The following is a 27,193-nucleotide window of genomic DNA, read 5'->3' as shown; positions in this document are numbered from 1 at the left end:
TAGAGTATTGCCCAGTAAATAAATCATTTATTATTCACAAATGGAAAAAGAGTAACTTTCTGGTAGAGGAATTTTGCCTAATGATCAAAGCTATCACCACCAATATGGGGCAAACTGACACCATGCTCATCCTGATATAATGTATTGAGCAGAAGAAAACATCACTCCTGTGGTGCTCCTGCAAAAAATGCACAATCCAAATCTAATCATGAGAAATGCACAGACAATTCAAACTGAAACCTATTCTAGTATACAAGTTTTTAATTTTCAAAGAATGTCAAAGTCAAGAAACATAAACAAAGGTTGAGAAATTATTCCAGATTAAAGGACACCAAAGACGTGACAACTAAGTGCACAAATAAAATTGTATTGGATCCTGGATGAGGAAGAAAATAGCAATAAAGGAAATAATTGGAAAGACTGACAAAATTTGAGTATGGGCTATGAATTAGATGTTGAAGCAACATGAAATTTCCTGACTTTATTAACTGTACTGTGATAATTTAAAAAATTTTTCAGAAAAATGTCAATTAAAACTGCAATAAGAAATTACCACACACCTGTCAGAACGGCCATCATCAATAAATTAACAAACAACAAGTGCTGGTGAGGATGTGGAGAAAGGGGAACCCTTTTGCCCTGTTGGTGTGAATGCAGATTGGTGAAGCCGCTGTGAAAAGCAGTAGGGAAACACCTCAAAATGTTAAAAATGAAACTGCCTTTTGACTCAGTGATCCCACTTCTGGGACTATATTTCTGAAGGCACCCAAAACACTAATTCAAAAAGAATATATACAGTGCAATGTTCATTGCAATGTTATTTACAATATCAAAGTATGGAAGCAGCCCACGTTTCCATCAGAAGATGAGTGGATATAAAAGCTGTGGTACATTTACATAATGAAGTACTATTCGGCTGTTAAAAAGAAAGAAATCTTAATCTTTGCAACAGTCTAGATGGACCTGGAGAGCATTATGCTATGTGAAATAAGCCAGTCAGAGAAAGATAATTTCACTCACATGTGGAATCTAGTGACCAAAACAAAATAAACTAACAAAATAGAAATAGACTCAGAGAATAGACTGACAGCTGTCAGAAGGGAGGAGTGTTTTGGGGGTTGGGTGAAAAAGGTTAAGAGATTAAGCAAAAAAACAACAAACAGAGACTGTATCATAGAATTGTACACCCAAAACCTATATAACTTTGTTAAACAATGTTACCCCAATAAGTTCAATAAAAAGAAAAATATATTTAAAAAACTTTTTAAAATAATAAATAAATAACAAAATACATGCTAAAGCAGAGGTCCTCAACCCCCAGGCCACAGACCAGTACCAGTCTGTGGCCTGTTAGGAACCAGGCCCCAAAGCAGGGGGTGAGCAGCAGGCGAGTGAGTAAAGCTTCACTCGTTATCACCCCCTGAGCTCCACCTCCTGTCACCCCCACCCACCCGATCCATGGAAAAACTGTCTTCCTCGAAACCTGTCCCTGGTGCCAAAAACGTTGGGGACCACCATGCTAAAGCATTTAGGAGGAAAGGGTGAACTACTTGATCTCAAATATTTGGAGGGGGTATATATATATATATATGTATATTTATATATTTAGATCATAGAAAGACTCCGTCTTTCCCTTGGACCCTTCAGCTGCGAAGAGAGGGGGGGTCTGCTGCATGGGCAACAGCAGACCCTCCATATCACCCTGCCCAGGCTCTGTAGCTTCAGCTTCACTGGAGAGGACACTCCAGCGTCATCGCAAGATGTCGATTCAACACGGGAGGAGACAGATACCGTGTCACTCCTGAGTCGGACTGCACAGCCATTCTCGGTGGTGCAGATAGACTCTTAAGAAGCTACACCATCGTCTCTCGAGGCTCTGTAGCTTCAGCTTCACTGGAGAGGACACTCCAGCATCATCGCAAGATGTCGATTCAACACGGGAGGAGACAGATACCGTGTCACTCCCGAGTCGGACTGCACAACCATTCTCGGCGGTGCAGATAGACTCTTAAGAAGCTACACCATCGTCTCTCGAGACGGACGGCTGCCGACGACGTTCTCATAAAAGACACTATATATACTATGCCCATTATTCACAGATTCTTTATTTGCCAATTTGCCTACTTCCTAAAACATATTTGTAACCCCAAATCAACACTCTCAGCATTTTTAGTCATTTGAAGATAAGAGCAAAGTAGCAAAAACTTTGAGTTGCCTGACTCTTTCATTCTCAGCTAAGGCTGAATAAGGTGATGCTCTGCCTTCCTGTTTCAGCTCTCCTACTACAAACAAGTATCCATTTTGAAGTCTACCTAGTGCCACATTTTCTCTATTTTTGTGCTTTGTATTGGTGATTTTGATATTTAAAACGGTCCCCAAGCAGTGCTGAAGTGCTATACAGTGTTCCTAAGTTCAAGAAGGCTATGATGAGCCTTAGGGAGAAAGTACGTATGTTAGGTAGCTTCAGTTCAGTATAGGTTACAGTGCTGCTGGTCAGGAGTTTAATGTTAATGAATCAACTGTATATTAAACAAGGTGTCTTAAATAGAAATACAACTAAAACAATGTTATGCACTTACTGGTTGATGAAAATGTTATAATCAGAGACTGTTAGGAACCTAATCCTGTATTTACCCCAAGAGTTTCAGTTCGGTGTTCAGCATTCAGGGTGAGTTTATAGAACATAACTACTACAAATATGAGAATCAACCATGTACACACACATGCAACCCTGATCTGCATAAAGGGTATTTAAGTGCTCCTTGCACTATTCTTGTATCTCTTCTATAAGTTTGAATTTATATGAAAGTTAAAATTTACCAAAAAAATCACAAGTACAAAACAAATAGCCAAAAACATAATACATGCACATAGCAAATAAACCAAATGTTATAAAGATTTATGATATAAAAATGTCTCCCTCCTAATTTAGACCTCTAGCAAACCCCTCCCCCCCCACCCCCCCACCCCTACCACCACAGTGCAACCACTGTTGAGAGCTTCTAGTGTGTTCCTCTATGAGTTTGCTGTGAACACACAGATGGTGTATATTTTTCTTATTTTCTAAATCCAAGTGGGAGCATGCGATAGTTACTGTTTCATTTTACACACAGAGCTACCTTATTCTTTTTCACTGCAATATAACATTTCTTTTTTTCTCATTTTATTTTTACTTTTTTAAATTTTGATTTATTTATTGTTTTTCTATTACAGCTGTCCCACTTTTTCCCATATTGCCTCCCCTACCCCCAACCCCTTCTCCCCTAATCAATCCCCACCCTGCTGTCCATGTCCATGGGTCATTTATACTACGTATAGTTCCTTGACTAGACCCTTCCCCTTCTTTTCCCCGTTCTCCCCCTCCCCCCACCCTCCTAGTCACTGTCAGTCTGCTCCTTGTTTACTCCCCTCTGGTTCTATTTTGCTTGTCTGTTTGTGCTGTTCACTAGGTTCCTGTATTAGATGAGATCATATGGTATTTGTCTTTCGCTGCCTGGCTTATTTCACTAAGCATAATTCTCTCTAGTTCCATCCATGTTGTTGCAAATGGCAGGAGTTCCTTCTTTCTCTCTGCTACATAGTATTCCATGTGTAAATGTACCACAGTTTTTTGATCCACTCATCTACAGATGGGCACTTAGGCTGTTTCCAGCACTTGGCTATTGTGAATAGCGCTGCTATGAACATAGGGGTGCATAGGTTCTTTTGAATGGCTGTTTCAGGGTTCTTCAGGTATAATTCTAGCAATGGAATTGCTGGATCAAAATGCAGTTCCATTTTTAGTTTTGTGAGAAAGGTCCATACTGTTTTCCATAGTGGCTAACATTTCTTTTACAAATGATCCATAACTTACTTACTGATCTCTTCTAGATGGAAGTCAAGGTTATTCTCAATCTTCTTCTATTACAAATATTATCGCTCCACATATTAAATCTATTTTCTAAAAGGTATTCTCCTACTGATTTTAATAAAGTATCTGGGAAGCCCATGCAATTAGCATATTCACCATTTAAACACAAATGCTTCCATTGAAGTGTCCCTGGAAAAAGTTTCTCAGCCTTGACAGTGTAGCAGGCTCAACAGTCTCATATTCTCACCATGATTTTAGTTGGCAAATATATATAGTCACAGATTACAGAAAATGCTATGCTTTTTCTAACTGAAAATGCTCTGCTTCCTAGATATCATTCATTAAACATTACTTAATGCTGCTATGACCCACACACTATGCTAGTATTACAAAGAAAACCAGCACTGAGCACTGAAGATAAATGGCATAAAACCTGATCCACTGTTACTTTAGAGTCTTCTAAGCCCAGAGGCAGAGAGAAAACAGGACCAACCATGGTACAAAGTGTAAAGTGCTACAGTAAGCCTAGTATGGAACAGGCACTTAAATTTTGTCAAATGTTTAGAAGAAACACTAAAATAAAAGAGAGAGAGAGAGGGCTGTAGGAGTGGGAGGGCTGCAGAGCAGCCTCACGGTGGCCTAAACCAGGAAGAATGGAGCACAGGGAAGAAAAACATAAGCTCCAGAGTCAGGACGGGGCTGCAAATCCACAGTGCACTTGTATCAGCTCCAGGACTCCAAACTGCAAGTGGCTTCACTGTAATAGGCAGATATCAAGATAACAGCACCTAAGCCATATGAATGCCTGACCCATGGTAAACAGTCAATAAAAGTTAGCTGTCATTTCCAGCAAGAGAAATGAGGAGGTAAAGGCCTTTTGGAAAGAAGCAATGGAGCAGAGGCATGACTGTAATTCCAGGGAGAGCAGAGACTATGTTATAGTCAGAAACTCAATGGCTGAGTCCAGTGTCTGGGTCACAAGAAACTCAACAAAAAGTTACGAGATCAATGAACCAATAAATAATTAAATTCTGAAAGCAGAAGTCTTATGTGATTGTCAGAAAGAGGGCATGAGGGAGGCAAGGGCAGGAGACAGGATAGGAATGGAAAATTTGTGAACAAAAAACTTGGATATCATGCTAAGGAGTTCAAAATCCATTCCTTATGCAATGGAGAACTATTAAAAATGTGAACACAAGATAGTAATGTCCTGATATGTGGATAACGCCTGGACATGGAAAGAACCCAGAGTCATTGGAACCAATTAGTTGTTATTCTAACAGTGGGTGTTAGAGGTTCTCACATGTTAAGCTACCAAAGCATCACTGGGAACATGTTAAGAAGCAGATTTCTAGTTCCCAGCCCCAAAGATTCTGACTGGGTACATCTAGGATGGACAGAGAAGTATTGGGGAAAAAATCAGATGTACTGAAGAGGGAAGATGAGAGATTTCATGATAGATGGCCTTAGTTTTTTCCAGTGGCAAAATGAGGTGACTTTTGAAGTTTGGAGGTGAGGAAGGCTGTGGCACAAATCTAGAATTCCCCATGAGAAATCATGCATTTGTAGAGGGGTCGGGCAGCCCTGCCGCACTAATTTTATTTTGGGCATGTTCAACATGGAAACAACATGTGCAAACAGGAAAAAATGGAATTTGGGGGTTAACATGGGAAAAAGGCTTGAGTAGGTAAGCAAGCAGAAATAACAGAGGGAGGGAACTGAGGGTGCTGGTGAGAGGAGAGGGGAAGTCATTGACTGTGGGCTCAGTCTGGACTTGATGGAGCAAGAAGTGAGGACTGGGGGTGCAGGCACGCTTACAGGCTGGGCAAGAGACAGAGGGTGAAGAGGAGGCTGAAGAGAGGTCTTAACAGAAATGTGGGGGTCGGAGGGGCAGAAAGGAGAACTGGGCTATGAGAGGAAACTTGTGGCAAAAGAACAGTGGTTGGATGATCCGGGTGTAGTTGTGAAGTAAATTTGTGAAGTCAAGTGGAAATGCTTTTTGTCTGATTTACAGAAGGCCAAGTAACTGTGGTACCTGGGCATTGCTCCTAGGATGACGGAGAGAAGAACCCAGCCAGGTGCCAGAGCTGCTAGGTGACGTAGGAAGGTGGTCAGATGATGGCAAGAGGGACTGGAAGAGACTGTTATAACTTGAGGGCTCATGATTCAAAGCCATCTCTGAAAATACCAAACTTGTGAAATCTTAATCAAGGTCTCATGGTGTCTTCAACTTCTGTTGCTTTAAAGGGCAGGATTCTCTAAGCACTACTGTTAGAACTGCTTTTGTATATGATTCAACAACCTTTTCCATTAAATTATCTACTATTCTTTAATAACTACATAAGGATCAAAATCACTTTTAAATGAAGGTATTACACCCCTATGTCACAAAAGAAGCATGAATTAAGTCACACCAAAATAAAATTGGCATGTGTTTATATTAATGTAGGCTAACCACCCATAGCTTTACATATTCCTATTGGCTCTCCTCTAATCATAAGAAAACTAATTAGTCAATAAATAAAGCTTGTGGCTCCACCTCATTTGTTCAGTGCCCAACTTCAATTTACATCCTAATGACTGCCTATCTGCCTGTAATAGATGCAGTATGTGAAAGTAAGTAAAATAAATAACCATTTAAATGTAAAGTTACAATGTTGTCATGAGAAATCTGAAAATGAAACAGCCAGTGAATCTATTTATTTCTTCTATATTAGGAAATATCAGAGAAGGAAAACTCTGACTCCAAAAACCTCCGCTGCCTTGCGGCATACCTCTTCAGGGGAAAGGCTAAGGGAGTAAACCCCGACAGAAAATCCGGAGCCGGAGTCCCTAAGGCGGTTTGACGTTGTAGTCAACACCGGCAACTCCTGCGGCGCACCTGAAGCCAAGCTGTATTGACTCCGTCTTTCCCTTGGATCCTTCAGCTGCGAAGAGAGGGGGGGTCTGCTGCATGGGCAACAGCAGACCCTCCATATCACCCTGCCCAGGCTCTGTAGCTTCAGCGTCATCGCAAGATGTCGATTCAACACGGGAGGAGACAGATACCGTGTCACTCCCGAGTCGGACTGCACAACCATTCTCGGCGGTGCAGATAGACTCTTAAGAAGCTACGCCATCGTCTCTCGAGACGGACGGCTGCCGACGACGATTAGGAAATAAAGGTGATCACAGGATGAAATGATTAATGAGAATTACTTTAGAATGGCATGGTAATGGAGTTGCCTCTTCCATAAGGGTATGTGCAGAAACTGACGGAAAAATAGTTTTTTCATCAGGCTTGACCTCTGTGGTTGAAACTGGAAATGCAAGCTGCAGTGACAGTGCAGCGGCCCTCCCAGACTCTGGGGACCTGTCACTAATCTTTCTTTGTTCCATTTCTAGAATCTATTAAATAATCAGGCTCTCTCCTTCTGTAATGATGCTGAGGCTCCACACCCAGAGACTTCCTTTGAGGCTGAATTAGCCCATTAACAAGTCTGCTTTTGATTCTATTTTTTTCCTTTTAAAAAGGTTAAACGGCACAATACAATTTTCTGTGCAGCAGGCATGTAGCTAACAAGGTGATAATTGGGAAACTGAGAAGGAAAAAATCCTATAAAACTAGAAATCTGCAGTATCTGGGAAAAGGGAAACTGAATTACCTTTAGAAGATGCAAAGTTATGGTAATAAATGCTAACGATGGAAAACGGAAGTCCAGAAAAGTGAAAAAGAAGATCAATGGATTTCATCATCCACCAGAATACAAAGAGCATACCATAATATTCAGGATTGTTGAAGTTTTTAAATAATAATGCAAGCCAACTTTCAATACCATCCTCTTTTCTCATGTCCTTACATTTACAACAAAATAAACACATCAGGAAGATCTTCCAAATATTCCAAATGTGAACAGCTTACTAGAATATCTGATTCTAATAGTTTCCTTTCATTTTACAGTCTTTGATCAGAAAAAAAAAAAATGTTTTCTAACTAACATACAGAATCATTCCAGAAGAAATCTCGAAAAGCTTAAAAAACTGTGATTTGTGATCCCCTCCTCCCCTCATAATAATTTGACATCAGCCTTCAGTGATGATTATATTTCTGTAATGGTCCTTAAGCAAGGTTCAGGAGTCTGTAACATCTCCAAGGAGTCGCGCCAGCCAGTGCATCTGGTTGAGCAGGCACCACAGACTGTATGTCTGACTCTGAGGCCCCTCTTGTATCCCCACCCCACTTCTGTACATGCAGTCCTCTTGTCTGCAGGAAGCTTCATCCAGATCTTATTTGTTGGTTGTTGCACTCTGTCCTCTTCAGAGCAATTCCCAATACCAACCCTGGTCCTCACGCATCACTATGCCTCCCTGGCAATGATATGCACACCCCAGACTTAACCTGCCCTGGACCACCCTCTCAGAACTCAGTTTTCACCCGTCCTCCCCAAGAAATACCCCTGTTCCAACTTTCAATTTCTGCCTTGGTCTGAGATATCACGTGGGCACTGCACCACCTGCAACCACACACTCAACAGAGGACTGGCCTATGCTGATTAAAACAAAATAACACCAAGGATGAAGACAACAACAAAAAGCAGGGTGAGCAAAGGCCATACTGATGAACCTAAGTTTAAATTTTTCCACTCATGTAAATTTTTCAGATCTGTTTTTTTTCACTCCTGTTTCCCATTCAGCCAGCCCCCAAAGCCAGAAACCTGGGAATTACTCTTTCTCACTTATCTTTACCTGAAGTATTTACATACCCAGTTTGCCCAGTTCTGCATGTATAGCTGCAGTCTGTATGTGTAGCAGCAGCACAGTTTAGAGCCCCCTTCAACTCTCAGAGGAGCCACATCTCAACCTAGATGGTAAGCTATATGGTCACCGTACTTTTTCTAACACCAGGCTCCAAGACCTTTCAGTTTTGTCATCTAAAATGTCTTGATTCTAAACTGTACCTTCCAGTTTTTCTAGTTCTGCTTTCTTCAGTCTCACATCCTTTCTTCCCAAGACACTATGCCAGGCCTACAATGGACTCCTAGCCTCATAGCTCCAACCCACCTCTCATCTCCAACCCACCTTTCATATTATTTGTCTAAAACGGAGATCAGATTATGACATTTGTTGTGTTACTAACTGCCTTCCAGATAATATCCAAATTCTAACCTACAATTTCCTCTTGTCCACATTTGCCCCTCCATCTTAGAACACTCCTTATACATACCTTAAAAGCAAAACCAGAGATATGGCAGGATCATGCCTCCACACCTGTGTCCTTGCTTCCTTTTCCTCCCTTTATTGGCCCGTTTCTCACTCAGTACAGACTTCCATGGATTACCTTTAATAAAGCACTTATTCCTATTATGTCCCCTCCACCAGTGCATGAGCTATCTGCGGGCAAGGAAATACTCGATCTGCATCCCCGGTGTTAGGCACCGTGTCTGGCACAAGACCAGATGTTCAAAATGTTTCCTGAAGGAATAATTGATAAAGTTCTTGTATTTGGAATAAATCCTGTTACATTTCATACACATCATCTATGGTCTCAACGAACATCAGGAAAGTAACTCCCTTTGTGGGTTTCATGCAGTCCTGGACCATTTCCTCCCTGCTATGTTGACAACCCATTTGGATTAAAACCACGTATTATAAGAGTGACAGAGACAGAGTATGAGAAAATGTCACAGAGAAAAAGACAGTAAGAGAGACAGAGACATGGGGGACAGAGACAGTCACAAGACAGAAGTCAAGAGGCTTACATTCTCCAATTTTAGCACAATCAATCATAAGCTAACTAAAAGGAATTCTTCAATATCCAGTCTTTATTGACTGCCAGTTATGCCACTGCAGGGAGAGCAGCCAGTGCAAAGTATCCAGGGTGAAGAGCTATCTCTTATTTTTATACCTGTAGAAGGGAGCTGTGAGGAAGGGCCACAATGATGGAGAATTCCTCTTGAGGTTCCTTAATAAACAGTAGTTACAAAAAAAAAGATCTTAAAAGGTAGAGATTTGGATCTCTATCATTAATGCTATTCATATTACCATATTCTTTTTGCTCCTCTTGATCTTAGAACTCAAAATCAGTTTTGAGGTATTTCGGTCACCTGGCAGGACTTTTCTGAGAGATAAGGGCCCAGGAACAGTCATAATCTCTCTCCATAGCCAACTAAAGAAAAAACACTGGCAAAATGAATACCAGAAGTAGCAATGAAATCTGAGGTGGACAGTAGAGAAGATTTTAAAAATCTTACTCACTTTCATAACATGAAATGACTATGAAATGACCCTGGAGAGTATCCAACTGGACTTATTTCACCAGTGCAGAAATTTAGTGATATAGTCGGTAGGTTAAGTGGCCCAAGGCAAAATAGCTATGACTAACTAATAGTTCTAAGGCCTAAGGCTTCTAAATTCCAGTTCAATTTTTCCCTACACATACTCACAAATGATGTTGGGGGCTGATATGACTGGTATGTAAACTAATTATATTAATAATTTGCAAAGACTGCAAGAAGCAACTCTTTCTCCTCTATTGTCTGAACTTTAGGAACCTTAACATACAAGAACTCAAGTGTTAACATTAGGCTATACTAAAAAAAAAATAGCTATGTATTTAGGAAATTAACAGAAAGATGATAAAAAATGGACCAAGAAAAGTCACATGGAAATGATACCAATGACCTTGTAGTCAGTAACAGACTAAATGTGTTATATAAAGTTTTCAAACATGATGCCTAACAATTGTGATCTGCATTGCCGGAAATTTGTTACTAACACCACAACAGTCAAATTTGCAAATAATATACTTCTAAAAATATATTTAAAAGACCTCAAAAAACCCTATTAAAAAATGAGTGACAGACTTGAACAGACATTTCTCTAAGGAAAATATACAAATGGCTAATAAGCACATGAAAATATACTCAACATCACGAGTCATCAGAGAAATACAAATCTAAATCACCATCAGATACAACTTCGCACCCAGTAGGGCGGCTACTATTAAAAAAAGCAGAAAATAACTACTTTTAGGAAGAATGTGAGCACTGTTCGTAAGAACGTAAAATGGTGCAGCCACTGTGGGAACAGTAGGATGATTCATTTAAAAAGTTAAAATTAAAATCACTATACAATCCAGCAATTGTACTTCTGGGTATATATCCAAAAGGACTGGAAGCAGGGTCTTCAAGAAATATTTATATACTGCCATTCACAGCAGAATTATTCACAAAGGCAAAAATGTGGAAGCAACCCAAGTGTCTACTGGCAGATAAATGGATAAACAAAATATGTCACAAAAAGACATAATTAATTGATGTACCTACAATTGTCAAATTCACAGAGACAGACAGTGAAGTGGTGGTTGCCAGTGGCTATGGAATAAGGAAGGGGTAGAGAAGTAACTATGTCATGGTTACAGAGTTTCTGTTTGGGATAATGAAAAAGTACTGGAGATAAATGGTGGTGATAATTGCATGATAATATGAATGTACTTACTGTTACCAAACTGTACATTTTAAAAAGATTAACAGTGAGTTTTATGTTATTTGTATTTTAAAATTTTAAATATACATACATACATTGTAAATATTATATAATAATGTACATATATTATATATTTTATATATTACATAATAATTTATATATAAAATATTTGTTCATGTATTTCTATGCATATTCAAATTAGGTTATCACTTAAAGAATATAAAATTGACTCTTTGCATAAAAGTATGATTTGGTTGTGCGGGAGAAGGGTTGAGTCACTAATAGTTTGGAAGTCTGGGTACATCTGTGGAAATGTGCCATGCCAATGAGTGTCAGGATAGGGAAAACGCTGACTGTAACACAGACAGATGCCATATAACTTGGGTTCTGGTGAACAAGGACTCATCTAGAAACCTAACTGTTAAGGAAATTATTGCCTCATGGTCTCATTTCAACTTTCTCTCAAGATGCTGCTATGAGTTCATGCTTTGCATCACCTCTTCCTTTATAGGAAAAAGAAGCTAAAGGGAAAGAAGGCAACAGATATAGTCTCTTGAACCAAATTCCCACTAACTTGGCGACTATATAATTAAGAATTAGGCACTCTAAAATGCCAAAAAGACTAGTTGTCAACTGGGCACCCTGGGGCCAAGTGGGGGCCATACAAGGCCATAGGCCAGGAAGGATGAGCAGAGTATTTATGATTTAAAAAATGGAGAAAAATGAGCACATGTTCAAAATGAACTTGGACAACTAGATTTTTGAAACACTGAAAAATCATAATATGCAGAAACCCAACCAATTTCATCAAGGACCAGAGCATACTTTAGAAACTATTTCAATATTATGGAATAGCTAAAGACTTTAAAGTAACATAATAAAGATATTCAAATTGGTAAACAAAGAACTAATAACCATTTTTAAAATCAAGGAATTAGGAAACAAAACCAGGCAGAAATAAGAAGGTAGAGAAAAAAATAAAACAGTAATCTTAGGAAAAAATGAAGTAATAGTTGTGAAGTTAAAAAAAAAAAACTTGAAAAAAACTATGAAGTTGTTAGTAAGTACTGAGAAATTGACTAGCACAGGAGGACAAAGAATAGTTAAGCTACATGGGTGATAGCTAAGAAACTCCAATATACAAAAGCGGACCAGAAAAACGGTGGTGGATGAAATGGAGTAGAACCACCATTTAAAGAGAGCTAATAACACATTTTTCTAAAGTATTAAGTGCGATAAGTAGATAAATTCCATGCCAAGATGCATCATAGTAAAACTGGAGAACTTCAAATGTAAAAAGAAAGACTTAAGAAAAAGGCGTCATTATCTGCAAAGAAATAACAATTCTGTTAATATCAGCCTTTTCAAGGACAAAGACCAGAAGTAGTATATTCAAAGTGCTTTGGAAATTGACTCCTCTTGTAGAATTTTATACCCCACTAAATTATCATTCAAGAATGAGGGCAACATAAATACATTGCCAGATATACAAAGATCAAGAGTTTACCACTTATAATCCCTCACATAAAAAATATTCAAAGGATATATTTCATTAAGAAAAAAAGCAAACTCTAAAAGATAGCTTAGTATTTAAAAAAGTGTACACAATATTTGATAAAATGTTAGTAATGTGCTTAACTATTGACTAAAAAGTTTTTAAATGTCAACATAATAACAGAATATTACAAAGAAATTCATGCAAATACATTTAGAAGTTAGATGAAATGCACAAATTCCTAAAATACAATTTATTAAAACTGACACAAAACAAAAACAAAGTCTCTATAGCTTAATATCTAGGAAAAAAGTTTGTGGCTTAAAACTTCCCGCAAAGAAAACTCCACGACCAGAAGTCTTCACTGTTAAAATTGATCAAAAACTCGAGAAAAAAATAATGTCGATCTTCAAAATATTCTCACAGAGAATAGAAAAAGGAAATACTGGCCCTCGCCAGTGTGGCTAGGTTGGAGTGTGGTCCCGCATACCAAAAGGTTGCAGGTTCAATTCCTGGTCAGGGCACATACCTCCACTGTGGGTAGAATCCACAGGCAGGGCACATAAGGGAGGCAATTAATCGATGTTTCTCTCTCATATCTATGTGTCTCTCTTTTTCTCTTTCCCTTTTTGTCTCTCTAAAGTCAATTAACATATTAAGAAAAAATTAAGAAGAAAAAGGAAATACCTTACTGTAAAATTAGTTTTACGAGGATACCATAATCTTAACATCAAAACCTGATATGAACATAAGAAACACAGAAAGTTACAGGCCTATCTCACCGCTGAACGCAGATTTAGAAATCCTACATATATGCATATCAATTCTAGAAATATATTAAGAAGATAATGTATTTTAACCAAGTTATGTTTATGCAAAAAATAATCATTATATGTCACTACATTAACAGAATAAAGCCAAAAAATAATGAGATCCCCTCAAAATATAAGGATGGGCCTGATAAATTTTATATCATTTATGATAAAAACTCGTAGCAAACTTAGAAATAGAAGAAAACGTCCCTAATTTTTATAAAAGGCTTTACTAAAAAACTTACAGCAACCACTTTAAATAAATACTAATTTCAAAACTTTCAAGATCAGACATTTAATTAGGTTTTAATTTTACATTACCATAGTTCATTTAGTTCAATCTCCCCAATTAGATTTACTCCAATAAGAATCGAAGAATCACTCATGGTAAAATAACTTTTGAAGTCAGTATTTATTACCTTTCATGTTTAGATCTACAAACACTCTGGAATTCACTGTTGAATAATTACAAACATGGGGTCACTTCATTTTTTTCCATATGGATATATGGATACTCAATTATCCCTCCTCCACGTCACAAAAGGCTTTCCTCCTGCCTCTCTGTTCCCTAGTGCAGGTGTTAGCATAAGTCTAGCATAACACAGGTGTGTTTCTGGGTTTATTGATTCTATGGGCCCGTATGTCTATCTTGCATCAGATCCACACTCACACAATTATTGTAACTTTTAAAAAGACATTGTATGAAGCAAGTCTTTCAACTTAGTTATTTGCTTCTTCCTGGCCCTCCATATTACTATATAAATTTTAGAATCTGCTCATCAAATTTCTCATATAATCTCTCTGAATTTCTATTTTTTAAACTATTCTGGCTATTTTATATATATTTTGAAATAATCCTACAAATTGTTTTTGGACATATGCAAATAATATTAGAATGGTAAACATCAACTTGAAGTCAGCTGTCACCTCTGGGGAGGAAAGCAGGAAGGAGAATGTCATCAGGGAGGCATAGGTCAACTGCATTTCTAATGCTTTTAGTCCTTAAAAGAATCTGTGGTAAAATCCCACCATATTTGATAGAGGTAGATAGCTGGTTGGAGGGCACACAGTCCTATTTATTAACAAATCTAGTCAAGGAATACATGTATGTATATTTATAGAGTATTTCATCATTTTAAAAATGAATAAAAATAAATATGAAACAGCTACATGGTATGCAAACACCAATTAACATGTAGTTCAAACTCTGCCAGATGGACTCTATGAGGATCATCTATTTATAATTCACTATCCTTGATAGTGAATTATAGCCAATAATTGTAATTTATAAATCTCATAGGGAGGCTCTTTAGAAAAATAATTTTTTCCTTCTTATTGAAAGAAAACATTTGATTTATTACTCAGCCAAGTGATAGAAAGAATAATTAAACTACCCACTATATAAATTACTGCTTACTTTACCCATTCTTCATTTACAAGATCACAAGATTACACGTACAAAATGATAACATAAATGTACTGTTGGAAAAGCTGTGCAATGATGGCATCACAAAGCAATTCTCATTTCTCTGTCTAAACACAGGCCGACTTTTAAGTCCTTACATTTCAGATGAACCCAAATTCTCCTCTTATCCTTTGCGTCAAGGAGCAGTGCACACCTCTAATTGAAACAGCGAACAGATTTGTTTTTCCTGTTGTACAGGATGAGGTCAATTAAAGACACAGAACGGCTGTCCTTTCCTGTGTTGACTAAAAATTCAGTAAGGTAAATTATTTTATTTAATTTGGTCACTAGAACATGAATATAAACCTTGGATTTTCCGTTTGCACTGGCTCTAATCAACACTTGTTATTTCTTTGATAACGCTGAGGATCTCATTCCTAGAGTGAGTGACCTTGGGGTTAGTATTTTAGGCCTTTTCCCTTTGGTCAATATAGTTAACTTAGTTGGATGTGCCATGATGACCCTAATATCTATACTAATGTTCAAATAGAGGGAAAAAAAAATGTCCATAGCCAACATACTATCCATGAATCCCATCGATCTGTCCTGTGAAAGTAGGCAGAACCAGATCTAGGCAAAAGGATTATTTTACATTTGATTAGGAATCAAAGCATTAAACTAAAGGACGCAAACTCTAAAGGGTGATTTCAAGCACTACCTAGCACAAGGTAGAAGATTTTAGGGTGGAATAGCTTTTCTAGCAGTCCCATTATCCCATTTCATAATTAACAGTCTATTCATAAAAACAGTACAGTAGTAAGAGAGGGCCTAATTAAACACATCTGGCATTGCTGGTGGTAAAATAATGCAAAAGCGTAAGTCGCACTTATGATGATAAGAGCTTGGTGTAAGTGTCAGAAAACAGCAGGCTTACTTGAACTACCTTGACAATGAGATATGAGGAAGGCCTGCTGAGGACTTCCATAAAAATTTTCTCCACATTTAAAAAGGAAACAAGGGCACTTTTCTGCTTTGGACATGGCTGTAGGAGTGATGCTGGGTATCCCTGTGCCGTCTTTCAAGTCTGAGGAGAAGAAAGCTCAAATTTTAGAGCCCTGGCATTATTGAGGGTTTCCTATATTTTGTTTTTTTAAGCCATTTGAGTTTGGTCTTTCTTGGTTGAAGCCAGAAAGCACCCTTACTGCTCTTTTGTAAGAATTACTTCCCACAGTCACAACTGGAAAAAAAAACCCATTGACCTACATACCCATCATTGCTTAATTGACATGCTCTTTCTTCCTATGGCAAGTCCTTCAGAACTGTTTATTTCTGTCCTTTATTCTGATTATTTGCTTTTAATACTATTTCTTTCTTCTCCTCAGTTTTATGGAGGTATAATTGACAAATCAAAATTGTATCTATTTATGGTGTACAACTTGATGGTTGGATACACGCATTATGAAATGATTATTAAAACTGTAACTTTTAACTGTAAACTTAAAATCCATCAACTACTATTATCTGGTTTATATGATTCTGCAGTATTAATGTATCCCTCTGATTCCAGAGATAAAAATACCAAAACCTCTTCTAGTTAAATGATTCCTAAAATATATTGCACATAACTTGTCAAATTTTATAGATGTTGGCAAGATTTAAGGTTTAATGTGTTTTCTATAAATAGAAGGTTCTTGTACATTTCCATAAGGTTAATAGCCAAGAAAATGTAATATGGGTATTGAGTGTGTATATATAAAGGTCATATAACACATATCCTTCCAATCTACACTACAAGAAAGCTATTAAAGTAGATGCTGAGAACTTCCTTTTTCTTTTTTAAAGTGCTTTAAACAAAGAAGAAATCTGTGGTAGCAATTCTCTAAATATGTAGATGTATGACGGAACCTGTCCTGGCTGGTTTGGCTCAGTGGATTGAGCGTCGGCCTGCGAGCTAAGTGTCGCTGGTTCGATCTTCCAGTCAGGGCACATCAGAGAAGGAAAACTCTGACTCCAAAAAACCTCCGCTGCCTCGCGGCATACCTCTTCAGGGGAAAGGCTAAGGGAGTAAACCCCAACAGAAAATCCGGAGCCGGAGTCCCTAAGGCGGTTTGACGTTGTAGTCAACACCGGCAACTCCTGCGGCGCACCTGAAGCCAAGCTGTATTGACTCCGTCTTTCCCTTGGATCCTTCAGCTGCGAAGAGAGGGGGGGTCTGCTGCATGGGCAACAGCAGACCCTCCATATCACCCTGCCCAGGCTCTGTAGCTTCAGCTTCACTGGAGAGGACACTCCAGCGTCATCGCAAGATGTCGATTCAACACGGGAGGAGACAGATACCGTGTCACTCCCGAGTCGGACTGCACAGCCATTCTCGGCGGTGCAGATAGACTCTTAAGAAGCTACACCATCGTCTCTCGAGACGGACGGCAGCCGACGACGATGACAGAACCACTGCTTTCACAAAAATACAGAACGGTCATGAATCTGCAGGCCCCTGATAAGAGGCTCCAATACAAACATGGGGCCACAATCCACAGGACTCTAAAGAGACTATGGGTCAGTGAAATGTCCTAGCATCAGGAGGCTAGGGGTTATATAACTCCTTTGTTAGCAAACCAAGCTGAAGCTGAAAGCTGTGGGCATGAAGGCCCAGGAAACATGAAGACCATGTCTGCTGTGCTCAGAACAGTGTGTTTTCTAGTAGTTATGGTGACGGTAGTGATAATAAAAGCAGTGGTGGTGGCAAAAATATGAATAATAGTTACCATGGCTGAAATACTTACTATGTAGCAGACTCTGTTATGAATGCTTTACCTATAAGAACTATAATGATTCTCAATACAAACCTGCCCATGCTTACTGCATCTCCTCTTTTGGCAGTCAACAAAGATTACGGAGTACGTATAAAAGGTTTTATGCTTGGTCACCTTTCCCACTTCTTCCTCTACCTCTTTCTATTGGTTTCTCCTGGGATAAACATCCCTTTTCCAGCAAAAGAAAAATACTTAAATGCTTTTTTTGTGTGAGATGGGGAAAAACGAACATGGAAATAGTGAAAAAATGTGAGATACATTAATTTCACTGCAATACAATGAAGCTGATGGGATTCTCACAGCTGAATTTATTCAGGAATACAATGAGGAAACACTGTAGAATCCTGCATTAAGTCTCTATCAGACAACATTTATGATAATGAAAGCAAAACTAGACCTAGGAGCTATTCCAAGTCATGAAGATTAGGAAGTAATCCCAGGCTACGGTCCTAATATAATTCTGGAGAAACATGGAAGGACTTGAAGGATTAACTGGCAAAAAAGAATTTTAAATAAAGAAAAATTTGACCTTCACATGCATTGGTCAGTATCAGCAAAATCCTACTTTCATCCATGCATAGCTCCATCATTGTACCTTCCTATTATTTTATAATTACCTATTGATAAATCTAAGTTGGAAGGAATCGACCTGAAGTCAGGAACTGTCAATTTCATGTTACTGACTCCAGAACAATGCATGGTCTAGGCAACAACAGAGTTTAGTAGTTCAATATTAGGAGCTCTCTGGAGCGGTTCCAAGCCTCAGTTTCATCATCTATAAAATGTGTTTATAGTGCCCACACCACTGGATTGTGATAAATGGAAGCTATATAGGTAAAGTATTTAGTTCAGTGACTTGGACACAGTACTCAATAAATGGCAGGTATTACAAGGTACTAAACAAATTAATGTATAGATGTATGGTTCACTGAACTATGATTGCCAGAAGACATAAATAATAAAAAATGGCCAACGTTAGTCTTAAGAAACTCCCAGTCCTCATATAACAGAGCACTCCCTGCTAATGCAGAGTATGATAGCGAGAACAAGAACAAACTCTGCTACTGTCCCCAGGGTGTATGACTGGGTTGATATTAAAACCCTTTTATAGTTACTGATAACCAAATTCTACACGCTTTCAGTCTTATCTTTCATCATCTCTAGTTCTATTTATTTCTAATTTAAATATTAACACTTTCTCTTCACGGCTTACTCACAGTACACATCTGGGACTTAAGCATAATATTTAAAATGTGCATTTAAATTGAATGACTTCATTTCCACAGTGCCCTCACACTGACAAACAGAAAAGAATAAATGAATGAGTGAGCAAAAAAGAAAGAAATTAAGAAAGGAAGAAGGAAAGAAGAGCTTAGGCAGTTCATAAAACCAAAAGTATAATAGTACTGCAACTCTGAAATTAAAGGTACCAAAACCTAGGATAAGAAGAAAGAAAAGACTGCCAAGATTAGTGCAAAAAAAAAAAAAAATCATAAATTATAGATTTATGGTGATGGTCATGTTAAACTGAAATTTATAGTGCAAAAGAGGAGAAAGTGAATTTAATAACCTGGCCAGACTATTTCATTTTATCATCTCATTTTACAGAAGAGGGTAGCTGAGCTTTAATAATAATATGATTCTGTCCATCATTATGCAGATTTGAAGTGTGGTCTATAGACCAACAGCAGCAGTATCACCTGGGAGTTTGTTAGAAATGCAGAGTCTCGGGCCCCATACTGAGCCTACTGAATCAGAATCACAATCTTAACAAGATCATGTGATCCATCAGTACACGGAGTTTGAGAAGCATTAATATAGGTAGCTTGTTACTAGAAAGTTCATAAATTAGATCATTTAAACTCAATGCCTTATTTTCTCTAAGTTATATGTTTATCTTCGAATTTGTTAGAAAAATTTAAATCCTTTGGCTCTGAATAATCAACCTATAAATTTTATACTCAGGATAAAACTTTAGGAAATAGTTCTTTGAATCCCTGAATGAACAATATACTGTGCTACTACACAGTGACCAGTCAGCTACCATTTCCTCATTTGTAAAACAAGGAGAATAATAGTACCTAAACTCAGAGGTTATTGAGAGGACTAAATTAAGACATGTAAAGCCTTTAGAATAATGCTGAACACAAGAGTAAGATTTAAATGTGTTAATCACTAACTATAACTATTAGGATCTGGTATAGGGATTGGTATGACAGGCTTGCATGTCAATACCCACACATTCTCACCTATTCCTGTTGTAGTAAAACGTATTTGAGATATTATCCAGGATTAGAAATAAATATACTCCATACCCACAAAAGGGAGCCATTAAAACTCCTTCACTGGGAAGAAAGATAAAAACCAACACTGCTGAATTACTTCATCAAATAGGGATTGGCTTTCTGAGCAACCATGGACACACATGGAATTAATAACTTTTAAGTAAAATATGTGAATAATATTTACAATGTTGATCAATGAAAAAAATTTTCAATAACAAGTATTACTCTGTGTAGGACTAAATATTGAATTCATAATCCAGGATTGTGTAAAGAACATTTAAAGAATGAACAAAAGTTAGATTATTGAGTATCCAATTCAATGCACTGAAACAATGAGTTTTACTTCAGGGGTGGTACCAGACACACACAAGGGCCCAGAATGAGCCCTACAGGAGGAGTTGGAGTAGGGAACAGAGATCTTTTGCATAGAACAAGACAATATTTGCATGATAAAGCCACCAGCTTGCTCATCTACTTATTTCAAGCACTGATCCAGGTTTGGTAAAGAAAGGCCCAAAAACAAGCATTTAACTCGACATATAAAATAAAAAACCAAGAATTAAAACCATACTATAACATGAGTTTCCTACTTATTAGACTTAAACAATTGTTTTCAAGGTATTTAGGAAACAATAAGCAGAGATGAGGCCTCAGGGCGATGTAAATCAGACTTGTTTGCACCTAGAAGAGAGCTGTCACAGCCAGGTGGATGGATCTGCAAGACCCTGGAAACTATGCAGAGGAAGATGTCAGAGACCTAAAGCATAGAGGGACTGAAGGGAGAAGACAGAAGAGAAATTTCTGCCTCCTGCCAGTCCTGCACTATACAATCCCAAATGGCTCCCAGAGTTTCTTGGCCAGAGAAGCCACAAGCTCACAGCTGCCAGCAGACCTTTCCTTCCATATATCCTCTTATCCTCTCTGGGGAAGAGTCTTACATAGTAATATAATCATGTAAAATATTCTTCTTAAGACAGGCCAACAACATTAGGTGACAAAATGAGTCTCTTATTCTCTTCATATATAAACATGACCACTCTACACAAACAGTTAAAAATTGCCAACACTTTAATACTATCTGTATCACATACACCTAACAACAAAATCCGCTCTCTTACATCTGAAGACAAGCAATTTACCATGAGGAACATGTACAGGTAAATGTGATAGACTGACTTATGATCTCCCAAAGGTAACCATGTCCTAATCCTTGGAACCTATGAATATGTGACCTTACATTCAAGAACTTCACAGATGTAATTAAAAAAGGATCTTGAGATGTGGAGGTTATCTTGAACTATCTTGGTGGGTTTCCTATAATCACAAGGGTCCTTGTAAAAGGGAGATAAAAATTCAGAAAGAAGGTGACATGACCACAAAGGGAAAGAGAAGAAAAAAGGCAATAACAGAGCCCTGAGAGCAGGAAGAGGACAGCCCTAGAAGCTGGCAAAGGCAAGGAATGGATTCATCCCTAGTGCCTCCCAAAGTACTCAGTCCTGTTGACATCTTAACTTTAGCCCAGTTGGTTGGATTCTGAATTTCTGAACTCCACAACTGCAAAATAATAAAAACATGTTGTTTTAAGCTGCTAGGTTTGTGGTAATTTGGTATATCAGTAATAGGAAACTAATAAAAAACATAATTAATAGGTACTAATTATAAGTGGATAATTAGGAAATACCTTTCTGAGACCTACAAATTACAAAGTATTTTACAGACATACTTTTCAGCAATCAAATCCTATCTGCCACATCAGAAGTTCTTAAGTTTCTTACACAAAAGCAATGATGTTAAATACATAACAGGACAGGTATGGATACACTGATTTTCAACTTTGAAGGCAGAAAAAAAATGCTAATACAAAAGACTCATAGTCTATTCCTGAATATCTCTGTGTCTCCCAAGAGAAGACAGTTGTGAGTACAACTGAAATTGGACTTGAGCCACTAATTTGTGGTAGCAACTGTATTATTCCTCTGTGCTTACCCACCACAGTGTAGGGCACACTACTCTCTGTAGTGTTGATTGGTGTTCCATCAATGTTTGGCAATTAAATAAATGACTTAAAAATGGAAAATTAAAGGATAAAAACTTAGATCCTTAGCCAGTTTTTACTTTTGATTATTTAGATGCAGCTTTATTCCAAATTTACCTACAAGATCCTGGTACTAGATTAAAAATAAACAGCTTACTTTTTTTTTTAAAGAAAATAGAATTTTTTAAAGCCTATTAAAGATTAAACTAAAAAATTAAATTAATAATCAAAAGTTGCAGTTCTGAAACCAGTCAGACAGAGAAAGACAGATACCATATGACTTAACTTATACATGGAATCTAAGAAACAAAAGAATAAATAAAACAAAGTAGAAACAGAAACAGATATGGAAAATAAGCTGATAGTTGCCAAAGAAGGAGTGGGATAGATGAGAATTTTTTAAAAGGCCATTAAAAACGAAACCAAAACATTAAATTAATGATAGGAGGTCCAACTTTTGGTTAGGATGCAAAAGGTAGCAAAAAAAAAAAAAAAAAGAAAAGAAAAAAAGATTTTTTTTTTCAGTCCCAATGTAACAGTGAAAAAACAATAGATTTAAAAATCTGATCTATCATAAAAGATATTGAGGAGATCTGGACAGAAGTCTAAACGAATGAAATTCCAGAGAAATGAGCTCTTCTAGGATGAACAGACATTGGTGGCGGCTTCTACCACGGGGGCCTGAGTAGTCAGAAGCACTAGCCTGCTCTTGGTAAAGATATTTCACTTCAATAAGGAGAAATGAGCCGCATTTGTATGAGCCAATCATTGGCTGGTGCAGCAAACTGGAAAATGGAGAAAATAGCCCTCACTGCCAGCCAATTCTCCTTCATAATATTTTTACTTAGCAAGCACTGGTGTGGAAGAAGCTAGCAACTGGTGGAAAGCAGAAAGAGAGCTTACAATCTCATATGCATAGATCCCGAACTACTGCATGGCCAGATCTCACCGTTTAGAGCAAATCAGATGTGAAATCCCATTCCTAATTACAAGTGACGTGGCCGAAACCCCTTAGTTGCCAGTCAGGAAAAGGGTAGGCTTTCTGAGGATAAGTATTATCTATTTCAGTTTCTGTTTTCTTTTAAACACTATTTAAAAAGCAAGACAAGTGAAAAGCAGGAAAAAATGTGACGCATAAGAAGAAAAAGAAGCATACAAGGAGAATAACAGATAACTAAATGGTTGAAATTAATAGACACGGACTTTAAAATAATTTATGAATATGCTAAAGAATTTAAGAAAAAAAATGTACAAAATGGGTGAAAAGATGGAGAATTTCATCAGAGTAATAAAAACACTTAAAGGAAAGCAAGTAGAAATTATGGAACTGGTAAGTTTGTTGCTCTTTTATAAAAATACTCTATTTTATTGAAGACTCCAGTCAGTGAAACAAGAATGTTTCTTGAACAGTGGCTTCTGTATTCTCACTTTAAGCAGTTTTACATTCTGTGGTACCCTCCCCCCCCACTTCAGTTTTCATCTTAAAAGATAGGATAATATGTGTAGGACAAGGGATTGGGGCTTTTCATTTGAAAGGTGAGCAAGGATATAGATTTGCATCAGTGGCATATTATCCTAATTCTTTCCCCCTTTTTAAAGTCCTATGCCTCTTTTTCTTAACTATACAATATAAAGTGTGACCATCATTATTGTACAAACAGGTACCTAGGGAATTCATTTTTCTTTTTAAATAACAAAAAGTAACCCTAGCATTTTGCTTCTCCATACTATTCTTGGCATGGTTCTGGAAACATTTCTTTTTTTCATTCCTTTCTTTAAACATGATAAGAGTTTTCAAGATTAGCAGTACCAGAAAAGACAAGTACTGTGAGAAGGTATATTCTTAGGCTTGCTAGAGGTATTTGTCAGTGCACTGAAAACAAAGTTACCTGACTCTTCTTGTCCCAAGAATGCACTCTTGCATTTTGCTTTTTCCTTTCTATGACCAAAACTCTATAGTGTCCATATTACTGTGGTGTCTTACTCTTGGAAATGATTAATTCTTAACACCAGTGTCTTGTTGACAGCTTTGATACCACCTACAGGGATACAGCCCACTGCACAATGCGGATGTCTCACTGAAGAAAATGTCTATGCGGCCATCTTTAGGTTCTTGGACAAATCTCTAAGTTTATACATTACTCCTGTCAGCCAGGATGCAGATGTTGAGAGCTGTGTGTATATATATAAAATCATGTTTGTATTTTTCCTCAAAGTTATCAATTAAGGGCTTTTGTTTGAAATAGCTTGTTTTGGAGGTGGGGTGAGGATGTATATAATTGAAGAAAAAGGGGTACTTCAAAGTATGTCACATTTTTATTAGGTCTCTGTACTGAAAGTTCAATTTATTTTTATCAGTTCATTTTTTACCTACTCTATTCTTAGTAAAAAAAAAAAAAATTCAGTGTCACGGGTTCGATTCACAGTCAGGGCACATGCCTGGATTGCGGGCCAGGTCCCCAGTTGGGGGCGCACGAAAGGCAACCCACACATTGATGTTTCCCTCTCTCTAAAAATAAATAAATAAAATCTCTGGAAAACAAAATTACACACTTAAAAAAAAACCTAAATAAAAAAATGCATCTAGGAAAACATAGTTTAAATATTGTATGTTAAGTTAATGAAAGTAATGTTCATTATTAAAATTTTTAAAGTACAAAGTTAAAAAAAAAGAAATTGTAGAACTGGTAAGTACACTATATAAAATGATTAATTCATTGGAGGGGTTTAATGATTAACTGGACACAATAGAAAAGATTAGTAAACACAGAGATAAGTCAATAAAAACTATCCAAAATAAAGCACAGAGAGGAAAAAATCAATAATCAAAAACAAACCCTGAGCATGAGTTCTACAGCATAATTCTAAATGGTCTGACATACATGAAAGAGGGAAAAATAGAGTACAATTGTTGGAAGAGATAGTAGATGAGAATCTTCAAAGGTGGTTGAAAGACAATCCAACATAGTGAAACGCAAAGCAGGATAACAGACAGAAAATCACACATGGGTCAAACTGCTGAAAACCAAAGTAAAAGCAGAAAGGCAATGAAATGACATTTTTCAAAAGCTGAAAGGAAAAACAACATTAAAATTGGCAACCTAGACACCTATATACAAGGAGAATATTCCTAAAAAGAAAGGTGAAACAAAGACATTTCCAGACAAACCAAAGCTGAAAAATTTCATATTGCACTACAAAAAATATTAAAAGAAGTTCTTCAGACTTAAGGGAAATAATCACAGAGAAAAATCAAGAGCAGCAGAAAGGAATAATCAGTGTGGGGTAAATATCAAGGGAAATATAAAACAATATAGTTTTAATTTCTTTGAAAGACAATTGGCTATATGAAGTAAATAGAGTAATATGTTGTGGATTATAATACATGGAGAAATAAAAGATGACAATAATACAAAAAATAGGAGTAATAAAAAGAATTACACTATCATAATATTGTTAACTGTTTCATGAAGTTATGTAATAATTACTCATGGTAAAATGAGGTGAATTAATTATGCATATTGTAATCTAGAATAACTACTTAAAATAATACAAAATGTTGAAACTAAATAGCAATAAGGATACTAAAACAGAATATAAAACAAAACAAATAAAAAAGCCCAACAAAACTGCAATTTCCAAATAAAGAATAGAAGGGGGGGAAATGGGGAAAAAAATAAAAGGATAATAAATTAAGCCCAAGAATATCCCATGTATGTAATTATATTAAATGTAAGATGTATTTAACAAATTAAAACTGAGTTAAAAAAGACATGACTCTATACTGTTTATAAGAGACATACTTTTAATATAAAGATATAAAGTGACAGCAAAAGCTGAAAGAGATATGTATAACAAACACTAATCAAAAGAAAGCCAATGTGTGTACCTTAGTATCAGAAAACCTAAACTTTGAAAGTATCATCAGTTATAAAGATTGCTATTTCATAATAACAAAATGCCCAAATAATTTTTAAAAAGCCCAAAATTGGTTCTCTGCTTACAGTAATCAGCTTGATAAATCTCTTTTTTCTCCATACAATTTCTGAGGGTTTATGAACTCTTGTGGCGTGCTGAAGGACCTCGATATAAAACCTCTTCTCAAATTCACATTCTTTTTAAATTCAATAATTTCTTTTCAAGTATATGATTCCCTAATTCTTAAAAACCATTTTTATTATTATTTACTTGATTCCTGCACATCACCTTACCTGAAATGTCACCTTCTGGTTGATGTCGGACACACGGAACTGCTTCAGGAAGCGCTCATCCTCACTCCAGAAGAGGCGGATGTCGGGGATGTCATGTAGAATCATGGCCAGTCTTTCTAACCCCAGGCCAAAGGCCCAACCGATCTGATCTTGAGCACCAGCTACAATCGGGAAGCAACGACAACAACAGAGACACTGCTGTAAAATCATAAAGAGCGCACAGGTATATACCACTTCCTGGTAACCAACCAACAGCACTGCTGAGTGCCTGCTAGTGGCAAGGCACTGGGGAGGTGCTGTGGGGACATCCAAGACGATGCCCAATCTTAGATTGCTCCTGATCCCCATGTTCCTTGCTGTCCTCAGTGAGGCACTTTGGAGTCATATTGTCTCTAATATTGACTTTCATTTCTGACTAAAGTGTAGGTTCTTTTAAGCCCTGGTTCCTGCTTCTGATACATGACTTTTCTGTAATCCTTGTTTGCCCTGATTGAAACATAACTATGCTCTGGTTACAAAGTCCTTAAGTGGTTTACTGGATAGGCAGATGTGTTCAAAACATGCTACCGTGGACCGTTAACATTTAAAAAACGTGTGTCAGGCCTTCGAGAACTGTCAGTAATATTAAAATACAACTTATGCTTAGAAGAGCTACCTCAACAACACATTGAGAGCAAGCAAGCCAAGGTGAAATGCATATCCAGTACCACTCACTCCAAAGGTAAAATGTGTTGTTCAGATTATGGTAAGGCCATAAACACTGTGGGTTTATTTCACTTATCTGAGACAGAGTAAGAAAGGAGATAATACACTGCTGTATGAA

The 27,193-nt window shown here is 37.3% G+C and overlaps 1 protein-coding gene across 10 annotated transcripts in view; it reads right to left on the bottom strand.

Annotated features, from left to right (window-relative positions):
* The window catches only part of FARS2 (phenylalanyl-tRNA synthetase 2, mitochondrial), a 582,942-nt gene that overhangs the window by 206,392 nt on the left and 349,357 nt on the right, over window positions 1–27,193 (bottom strand). For all 10 annotated transcript variants that reach the window (XM_090269837.1, XM_090269841.1, XM_090269834.1 and 7 more), the window contains one exon: window positions 26,371–26,531. In XM_090269837.1, the coding sequence (XP_090125963.1) occupies window positions 26,371–26,531 (161 nt within the window). The remainder of the gene's footprint in view (window positions 1–26,370; window positions 26,532–27,193) is intronic.

This window comes from Furipterus horrens, unplaced genomic scaffold (genome assembly GCF_987537825.1).
Source record: "Furipterus horrens unplaced genomic scaffold, mFurHor1.1.pri manual_scaffold_3, whole genome shotgun sequence".
Taxonomy (NCBI): Eukaryota; Metazoa; Chordata; class Mammalia; order Chiroptera; family Furipteridae; genus Furipterus; species Furipterus horrens.
This window is presented reverse-complemented; position numbering and strand designations above follow the sequence as displayed.